This window comes from Aquila chrysaetos, chromosome 17 (genome assembly GCF_900496995.4).
Source record: "Aquila chrysaetos chrysaetos chromosome 17, bAquChr1.4, whole genome shotgun sequence".
Classification (NCBI taxonomy): Eukaryota; Metazoa; Chordata; class Aves; order Accipitriformes; family Accipitridae; genus Aquila; species Aquila chrysaetos.
Genome location: NC_044020.1, coordinates 258573 through 268999, shown reverse-complemented (window position 1 = coordinate 268999; position 10427 = coordinate 258573). Strand labels below are relative to the sequence as shown.

The window sequence follows — 10427 nt, the reverse complement described above, 5'->3', positions numbered from 1 at the left end:
CCAAAATGAAGACTGTAACTACTTTCAACTTCTCATAGGAAAGTCAGTAGAGCCACAAAATATTTGCCACATCTTTGTATTTTCTAGCTCTATAACTGAACCTGATTACCTGTACTCTGTTTTTTTCCACACAACTTTTAATCACACACACACAAAAAAATCCAGACCAATGATGATTTATTCATCCTCAACCATCCCGATATCCTGTTCTACTTCCAAAGGTCTGATATTTAAACTCAATTTTCTACATTTTTAGATAGAGGACTGCTTCTTCCAGTCATTCTGATAAGCCAGGGACTAGGTCAGACAAACCAGTTCTGTGTGCCTCTACCAAATATTTCTACCATGTCCACAACAACCACTGCACTCAAGACGGCATATGTAATTCCTGATGTAATAACACTGTTATTAGGCATGATAATTTAGAAAGTTTATACCCAACTCAGCCCCAAAATGTTCTCCCTGTAACTGTACCAGTTTAATTAAAGGTGTTATTTTTCCTCACATACGTTCTTACATACTTTACAGTTTATACTGCACATTAAACAGTCAAAATACCAAAGCTGTCATTTAATTACCCATATCTTGACAAACTACTTTTTAAAATACATGTCCCACAAAAAATATTTTTCTTTAGCTTGGCATTAGCTGGACTCCATGAACTAGATGTACAACATTCTTTGGCAGATGCTCTGCCCTGAACCCCTTAACATTTTTTTATTTCAATACCCTTACACACCATCAGTTTGCCTTGTTCTAAGACTAATTCAAAAGGTTCAAGTACATCACAACCTCAGGTAAAATCCCTACTCATACCTATCTGATACACAGATGAGTGAGGATAGGCACCACCTTCTGCAGTTGCAGCTGAGGCTGCTTTCTCCCCTGCTGCACAATCTCACCATAAACTCCACAGTAGTCCATGCCTTGGATTTCCAAGTGTAGATTTCACATGCAATAAAAATCCATGATGAACGTTATAAATCAGCAGCTCCTGGTATCAAGATACGCTTGGTGTTCGTATCCCAAGGCCTCCATCAGTTCCTGCGGGAGGAGTTGCTTTATCCTTGTCTCTAGCGGAACACTGATCAGCTTGTATTGATAGATATCCTTTGCACGTTGAATCCATTGCATATCCTTTATGGAAAAAGCTCATCTTTTTCTTTGACCTTGTTCAGCAGTGTTGACTCGCTTAGGTTAGTTGTTGGACCTTCCTTTTTATATAGCAACCACTTCAGAAACGCTATTAAACCATCACGTACATTTCCGAGCAAACTGGTGGGAAAGTCTCTTTCCTTTCAGAGATCCTGATGGGTGTCAGTGTGGAGAATCACTCTGAAAATGAGCTGCCTTATCCAAGCTCTCATTAGTTCATTCCTCATCCAAATAGGTAATTCCCAAGTGGCTGGCAGGCCACTGATTTTCTTCTTTAGACAATCTCCGTGTTTTAATGTTCTGCTGCAGGTAATTTCTGCTCCACAAATTCTAAATTAGCCAAGATTTCCAAATCTTTTCTTTCAAGTTCGGGGTATCCACACTATCCAGCTGTTAATTGCTTTTGCAGGATGGAGCCGGTATATGTTTTGTACAACGGTTTTTAAGAATCTACTCAGACACCTTCTGCCTTCTGAGCCAAAAGAAATGTTTATTTCCAACTGGATTTCATGACTGCTCTGGATTGTTTCCAGGTTCTCCCAAGAAGCCATTACACATTGTTTTAGATTCCTCCTGGCTTGGTTTTAGAGAATCATGGTAGCTCTGGTTTCTGTAAAGACTTGACCAACAAAGATGACCAATTTGCAAGACCTCTCTCTGTACTAGACAGCACACACCTTACCTCTGACAACAGCACTGATAAGGGGCTAAGTGGTCGCTGATTCGAAGGGTCTTAAGCACTCCCCACTGCAAAATATTTCTCATGGAGGCAAGTGCAGTACCATTTATTTATTTGTTCTACGTGACTCCCACTACTTTCCAACCACAGTGCATGAGGAACTATTGAATCTCCACGATTGCCTCGAGCACCCAACAAGGAAAACCTCCGAGACTCCCTCCCAGCTACCCAAAAACCTTCTCCCTCCACTGTGTAACACCACCTTGAGGCAAAAGTATCAAATTCAGCAGTTTCACCACATGATCCTCTGCTGTTGTAGTACTATGAAGTTGATTCTTCACCAACATAAATCAATGCAGTAACAGTAACTCTCTTTTTTTTTTTTTTTTTTTTTTTTTTTTCAGAACAGGTAGAATAGAACAGACACTAGGAAAAAAAAAAAAAACAATTTTTATTCAGTTGAAAAGAAGTCATTTACTCAATCACATTAACTATGCTAAAAATGATTTTTTTCTGACTACACCAGCAGTTAAATATTTTCAGCACCAATTCAGGACACATTAGTGACATTTATCACAACAGGTCTATTTCTTAATGTAGAAGGACATACTAACTTCAGTAGCTGCTACTGGGAAAGGAGTAAGCAGAAGACTGCCCTTTCTTTCCAAATACTTATCAGCAAGAGTAGCAACTTCTAGAAATAAATAACTGCCAAATTATCTCCCAAATCTTTAAATTGATCTTTTAAAAATAGAGTTAAAATAGATATCTTAATATGCGCTATCATAGATTTTTTTATGTGCTGAATACTCCGAAATGTGAGTAGTTGAGCAAGCATCCAGTACATAACTTTTTAAAATAGTTCTTCCCTCCCCACAATATCAACCCCATTTTTTTTTATCTAAGTCATGCTGGTTAGATCCCTATCTCTAGTGACTTCCCAGTAAACACCACGCTGTTTGATATCGCTAGGATATGCTACCATCCTATGAGTGAAAGAAGTCAGTGACCTGGTGAAATACCACCAACTCACATGGTGACAGAAAATTCATCCAGTCATTGGCTCGTTATCTCTGAACATCAAACAAATCCTAAGCTTTAATTTTAAAAAGCTTTTGTGGTCTTCCTCTTGCTGGGCCAGTTCAGAAGGTCATCACTGAAGGCAGAACTGATGAAGGCAAAGAAACCAAAAAGCAGCAGATAGTATTGTCTCTTTGTCCTTTTAAACAAATCAAGTTCGCACAAAACAAAAGGAGACAAGGTTAAAATGAAGTTTATTAGTTTTTTTTGGTTTTTTTAAGCTTTTTTTATATAAAACTGTTTGTGAAACAGCTATTTTATTCCCATGGCAGAGTGACCCCTGAAAGATGCACTAACCCCTTTCTTAAGGCCTTAACAAGAAAAAGTTATTATTTTTGTTGCTGTTGTTCTTTAAACCCAAATGTTTTAAAATTACATAATTTACAAAAAAACCCCAACACCCCAAATAACCATACAGTGTAGGCTGTTACACTGACATTCCCTCTTCCTTCCTTAGGAAAAGCAAAACATAAAATAAAACAAGGGCTAAGCGGATTTTCCTGATCAGTTTGAAGATACATTGACTCCACCAACATTCAGACTTCCTTTCCAGTTACCCAATCTGGCAGGTAAACCATATCTTCCTTTCACCTGCCTTCAAAACCAAAGGCAGCTTCTTGGAATGATTTGGGGGCGCATGTTGTTGCCACAAAGGGCAGATACTCCTTTCCCCTGTGTGGTATGGATGTTCCCACGTGAACAAGGTGTAGGGGATCTAGCAAGCAGCAGCTACCTCTTACTTCATAAGTCTCATGACCTAAGAGTCTTCAGATGTTTTTCAAGCTTCTACTATTAATATAGTGTTTCTCAAAAACAATTAACCTCCCTACCCTGCATACACAAGTACTGACACCCCATCACCTGCAACATCCAAGCCTTCCTCCCACACTCTACAAACAATTTATCATTATTTTATTTGCCTTTTAAAATTGAATTCCTTGGATGTTGTGAGAAAGAGAGCAAGAGGAAGGGAGACCAGGTCCTGTTTGGAGTACTCCCGCTATTCTTTCCCACAAAATGTTAGGCTCCACAAGCCCTGCTTTGATTTTGGATTTAATATTTACTTTAGCTATGGTTTTCTTTTTTAATTTATATGGGTTTTCGTTAATTTTAATCAAAAGCATCAAAAGGGATATAGCGCACCTTTCATTTAAAACAAAGTCTTTCAAGACTAAAAAATAGATCTTTATATATATATATATTTATCCCTCCCTCTTTAATTCCCCCCACCTGTTTCCTTTTTCCCCCTCCCCTTCCCACTGTCACTATGGAGATTGTGTCCATGGAAACAGCTGGTTCAGACTCCTTGGTCAGATTCTGTGATGTCATCAGTCTTGAGTGTGATGTAGGAATTTATGAAGGAAGTGCTGGCATTGGCAGGCACGTTGAGAGGGGGCATGGCTGCACAGTGGGAGAGATTCCATTCAGTCACGAATGTCCACCGCTTTTTATCTCAACAGCCTAACCTGAAAAACAAAGTGAAACAGTAATATCGGAATGGTTCCTTCCCTCCATCTGCCTACACCCCCGCCCCAGGCTTCAGAAAAACCCACTCAGCAGCCTACCACAGCAGTAACACCAAGAGCTCTTTAGTTTTGTGGACTGAAAACGGATGGAAGCACAACGGTGAGTAGTTCATAAAAGCAAATCCATGTGATAAAAAGTATTAGTTTAATAACCAGCAGAAAATTAAATAAGGCCAGTTACGGAGGAGGCCCAGAATGACAGAACGATCTGTGCCACAACAACAGCACAGCACTCTTACAGAACAGCTACCTTCAGCAGCTAGAAAGGAGCTTGTTCACCTCATGTTTGCTCTTCATCTTGACTATGAAAACTGGAAGCAAAGGGCCCAAGCATGTTCAAATGTGATGACAGCTTCTGGGATCCCACGCTGCCCCTCAGGGACTGGACCCAAGTATTTTCATACAGGTCACCAAGCTACCATCCAGCAGTAATTTTCAGTGAATATGTAGCAGATAGTGAAACTGGTATCAAAATTACAGGAGTCCAGCTGCAGGAACTAAATTTGGGAAATGGCTAGATTTCACAAGCTAAAGGTAAAGCTGCAGTTAAACTAACTGGAGGGCAGATAATATTTCTTTCTGTTGCTTTTTTGTTCTAATTGCCAGATTATGGTGGCAGCAACAGTTCATGGAAGGACCAAGCTTGTGACGTCTTTCAAGACAAATGTGGAAACGTCCCAAGTGCTTGGCATGCTCGTTCTCCCTGTCCAGAAATTCTCTGAGGTGAGAAAATGAACTTCAGGAGTTTGCTAAGTTGGTGGAGGCTCAGTTCAAAAGAGAAACTGCAGGCAAAGTTAAAATTTCATTTCTGTAAGCTATGGTTCTCATTCTTAATCTGCACAGCCGAGAAAGCAAAGCCTGAAATAATATATTCCTTTCTTCCCTTCTCCCGTAACACAAGTAAGCCCAGAAGCAATTTGTTTATTTAGTAAGGTTATTTACTTTGATATAACTTGGATAAATCCCTCCCTACCAGCTAGTGAGCTTGGGAAAAGGAAAAAAGCTCGCAACATAAGCAACACATATGGAAAGCAGTTAACGGCATTAGAGGTGTGCCTGGGAACAAAGTAACACCCATGTTCATTCATAGCTGGCAACTGAACTCCAGGAACCCTAGCTAAGTGCGATACAGAAGTCAATGCTGTTCTGATTATCAGCACACCAATTAGATTACATCCCAGCAAGCCTATCTCTTGGCTGCAAACACCCCCTCATACAGGGGTGCCAGGCTAAGAGCAAAGAAAGGGTCAGGTGAGTACGTATGAAAACCAGACGGGTAAGCCACGGAGCTACAGCTAAAGGGAAGGAGGAAGGTTCCTACAGAGTTCAGGCAGCTGACCTTTGTGGTATTCATTACTGTGCAACTGTGAGCCCTCACTGAAGGAGTGTCAAGGCTGTGTTGCTGTCTCTGGCTCCTGTACAACTGCAGCTTGCCCATGCCTGGAACCGGTCCAGAGCATTAGGCACTGGCTCAGGGAGGAAACAGGCTCAACGCAGAGAGTCCTTCCCCATTCCTGGACAAGATCCAGAGCACCAGACTCACTCTCACAGTCACTCTCCAGATCTGGATTTGATCCAAAAATTCTAGAGGCAACTGGCTCAGGGAGAGAGAAGCAACAGAGAGAGCATACACTGACTTGCCTGGATGTTACCCAACATGCAGGATTTTTCTTAACTCGCTGGGCCTAGGAGTGAACCAGGACTACAACAGCCCAATAGTCTAACAGCTGAGTGCCCATTCTATCTTACACTAAGGCCAGCAGAAGGGCAGCTCCTGTACTACCAGGGCTGCTACAGAATTCCTCTAAACCTCTTTAATTACCACAGTAATGCAGCAATATTTTTTTTTTTAATAATTGGATCTTTTAGATTTGCATCATATTTATTTTGGGATGCAAGGTCAGGTTGAAGAACTCAATTTTTAAGACATTCTCAGCGTCAAAAGGGGGAGGCTAAACAGGACCTTCAGATAAGAACTACTTTTGGCAAAAGTGGATTTGGGAAGAAATGATGCCTTAGAGAGATGTCTATAGAGCACACAGTGAACGTGGTGCAGGGATTCCACCGCCTGCAAGGTCTTAAGCCAGTACATTCCTATGATAATAAAGAGTTAGCACTGGAAAATAATGCAGGAAAAGCTGCGTAAAGGTCTGTGGGACGTAGTAATGTTCACCAGCGCCTTGCAGAAACAGCCAAAAAAATCATCACTGAGAAGACTTCTCTAGTGTTAAACAGTTGTAACAGACGCCTTGTCTGTGAGACTATCATCCTGTTTTAACATTATGAATTATATTGCCTTTTAAACTTTAAGAAAAAGAGAAAAGCTTAAAAGAATCCCAGTGACCTTTACCACGGAAGGAAAAAGTTACTCAAATAATGGACTTTAAATACTGTTTGCATGGTAACTGTTTTAACAACACTCCAAAGCCAAGAAAGAATGCTGTTAAAAATGGGAAGCAGAGCTAAACCAAGTCAGCAGTCAGTCTACAAAGTGTTTACATGAAACACTACCTGTCTTCCGCTACTGCACTAAAAAACAGAATTCTCTGATTAATCTCTCATCCTTCACAGAAAACACCATTAAAAGTACTTCACAATTACTTACAATTACTTATCTCGAGAAACAGGTAAGATTTTAAGTTAAGTTAAGGGAGGTGCCTGGGAAGCAAGGGAACAGCAGTGAGGGAAGGGGATTGTTATGATCAGCTCAGAGAACAGACATGAAAGAGAACTTCACCTGCATGATTGCAAGAAAAAGACAGAGGAGCAACTAGCTTGAGTAGGAAATGCAACTGAGCAGTGAAATGAAGGCAAGAGACCTTCCTGAGCTGCAGTTTATGGGAAAGGGTGCCAACAAGTATTAATTTGAAACCAAACACTTATTTAATTTAGACCTCCCTGTTGCCATTGAATGGCAATGCACTTGGTGGAAATGAAATAATAAAAACCAACCTTATCCCATTCCCTGGGTGCTAACTCCCACATCTGTGCTACTCCTCCCTTATGCCAGGATATTTGCCCAGCCACACAGTGAACCAGATTAAGAAAACGACCAACTCAGATGCTAACATGACAAAATGTAGTTTCAGACAAATTGAATTCCCCACCAAGTTCACACATGGCTGTATGAATGCCGGGACTAGACAAAGGAAGAGGCAGGAAGGAAAAGCAGAGGGGAAGTTGGGGCGCGAAAGCACAACTGCCGCTTTCCACAGCGCTGCTGACTTATGGCAACTACAGTCCACCCTGGATCGAGAGTGAGGGGAGGTGAGGGACCAGAGTAAACATTACAAACTTATGAAATTGTGGCCACTTGTGGATATAGTTCCACCTTCTATCACCCATATCTGTTTGCAAAATAGAGAAAAATCCTGGTCTGAAAGGAATGTAATGGTTTCCTGATAAGATTAAATTACTTATCCCTGTGTTTACATTTCCAGAAAACAGAGGAATCAAGAACACAATAGTCTTGAACTCATGAGTATTATTAATTCTTCCTTACATACCAATTTTAAGATACTTTGATGATTTTATTTATTTATTTATTTATATGGAAGCTTACTATTAACTACTCTGAGACTTACGGAAAAAACCCTTCAGATCCTTATGGAAATGATCATGGCAATATGAAAGGAGATTTCTGCCACTGGTTTAGGTGAGAGAGTAATCAAGCAGTTGTAACAGCTAACAAGCTTTACGTTTCACCGCTAAACAGAAGAACTGCTGCGGAAATACAAAAAAGTGAAGTCACTAGCCTGAACAGAATGGTAGCAGGGAAAAAAAAAGAAAGTGTTATTACAAATTTTCTGAATGTACACAAGAGCACCTTGATTTCTCCTAGAAACGGGGAAGGCGCTGGAGGTAGGGAGCCACAGAAGGCGGCAGGTGGAAACTGGGAACTCTCCCCAACTCACCTGTGCTTGCTTTTATTTCCATTCCCAGGAGTACACTTCCCCCCTCACCCCCGCTCCGACTGCTCTGTGCTGAGGCTGCCTTTCACCATCTTGTTCTGCAAGGAGGGAAGAGAGCAAGGAAGGAGGGGCTGACGAACCAGCAAGCCAAAAGGAGGAGGAAAAAGAAAATGAGGGAGAAAAGGAGGACAAGGGTAGGGAAAGTGAACATACAGAAAGTGAGAGAGAGAAAGAGAAATCAGTATTGGAACCAGACATAGATTTTTCAGACAGAGTTTTCCCTGTGACAAAAGCAGGCAATTCTGCAAAAGTAAAGAGTTTGGGATATGAAAGCCTGGTTAATTTTAAGAAACACAGAATTTAACACAAAAAGATAGAACAAGCTGAGAAACATCACTTAAAATTGCTCCACAGATGGCGTAAGACAATCTAAGACTGCAGTGCCACCAAAACGTGAGGTATCCCATCCCCTTTATATCCTCAGTGCCTTGGCATCCTCATCAGTTCTGTTGCAACAGCGCTTGCTGCGATGCAGACACACAGCTAGTTGGATTTGCGAGAGCAAGCTAACCCTTCAAAAGATGATTAGTTTTCAGACAGTGTTTTCCCTGTGATAAAAGCTGCTATTTTGCAAAAGTAGCACATTCAGGACACGGATGGTTGAAGCATCAATGCTGACAGAAGGAAATGGGAAAGCTCACTGGGGAGCACAGGGAAAGGCAGGACCAGTCCCTCTGGACTTAGCTTGCTTATGTCTGAAGTGTCAAGCGCAGTTAATGAGGCAAGAAGCACCTTTGTTCTCCAGGAGCCACTTATTATGATGAGGTGTATTTACCGATGCAGAGGCATGGACTGAAAAAGGGTAAGAGGCACTATACTGGGGGACTTACTCAGTGTTAGCAGATTTATAAAGTTAGTTCTTCCACCCATTAACTACAGAACCCAAGAATGAGGTATTAGACAGCTACTAATTAGCTACTAATGTTGAACTGGTGTTACCTAAAAGCATAGTTTTAAACGGTCTAATCTGAAGTCTTTCTTCCTCTCAATTGCTCATGTTCATATCATGCAAAAATTGATGCAATTTGTTCTCCAGTCATTCTAGAGCAATGGTTTTCAACCTTCCTGTTCCTGCCTTGGAACTGGCTGGAACTCCCCTTTGCAGCCACTACAATGGAAGGAGCAGGGTGATCCTATATTCTGCCTTGCAGAAGGATTTGGAACAAACCGGTAGTGATCAGTGAACCACAGGGCAAGGACAGAGTCATAGCCAAGCAAAGAAAACTCTGCTTGACTTCAAACAAATTATTCATGTCTTTACTAAGCAAAAGACAACAAACTTCAGTGTCAAAGAAAGGCTGCTGGTGTTGAATTTCCATTTTTGATGCAACACAGAAAATGATCTGCAGCGGGATAGTTTTGAATAAATTTCAAAATTTTATTGCCTCATGAAGTACCTTTATCAACTTAATTGGCAGTTTTCCCTCTCCCACCCCCCCCAGATTACTTTAGAAATCAATGTGGCTGCTCAGTATCTTCTCCAGGAGTCTGGATTCTGTAAAATGGTTGTTTCCTTTCACGGTTTGAGCACCATCACCGCAAGTACTCATATACAGCAGCAGTGACCCAAGTCAGCTATGAAAAGCTTTAACACTATGTTTGCCTGTAATACTTAAGGCAATGGGCAGCAAAAATAAAACAGCCTTCAAAGACGTAACCTTCATATTCTCTTTAGTCAAGTATTCAAAGTTGGGCAGAGAGTGGCATTTAGGTAGTTGCATTCCACAGTAAGGGGAGCTCATGCTTCCTGGTTTTGTTTGGCAAGATTCGCAGGCTCGTTTAGCATTAATGCATCAATTTAAGCTTGCTGTACATTTTCAATGTTATTACAAATTGTGCAGAATAATTTATTTTCTTCTTTGTGATGAAAAGTAGGCCAGTTCTGGATAACAGCCTGAATGCCCCCAGAATCTTCCAGCACATTTTAAATACATGTGTATAAATACATCATATTGTGGTGGAACATCCAGAAAGGAACACGAGACTAATTCTTGTATGTTTACAAAAGACAGATTA

General features: G+C 40.9%; 1 protein-coding gene across 6 annotated transcripts in view; it reads right to left on the bottom strand.

Moving 5' to 3' along the window:
- Positions 1-3091: 3091 nt before the first annotated feature.
- TCF20 (transcription factor 20) overlaps positions 3092-10427 on the bottom strand; it is a 132006-nt gene continuing 124670 nt past the window's right edge. For 4 of the 6 annotated variants that reach the window (XM_030041543.2, XM_030041546.2, XM_030041544.2 and 1 more), the window contains 2 exons: positions 8355-8482; positions 3092-4380 (listed from right to left, as the gene is read on the bottom strand). In XM_030041543.2, the coding sequence (XP_029897403.1) occupies positions 8399-8482 (84 nt within the window). In that variant the 3' untranslated portion in view covers positions 3092-4380; positions 8355-8398. The remainder of the gene's footprint in view (positions 4381-8354; positions 8483-10427) is intronic. The other 2 variants (XM_030041541.2, XM_030041542.2) reach the window with 2 other exon arrangements.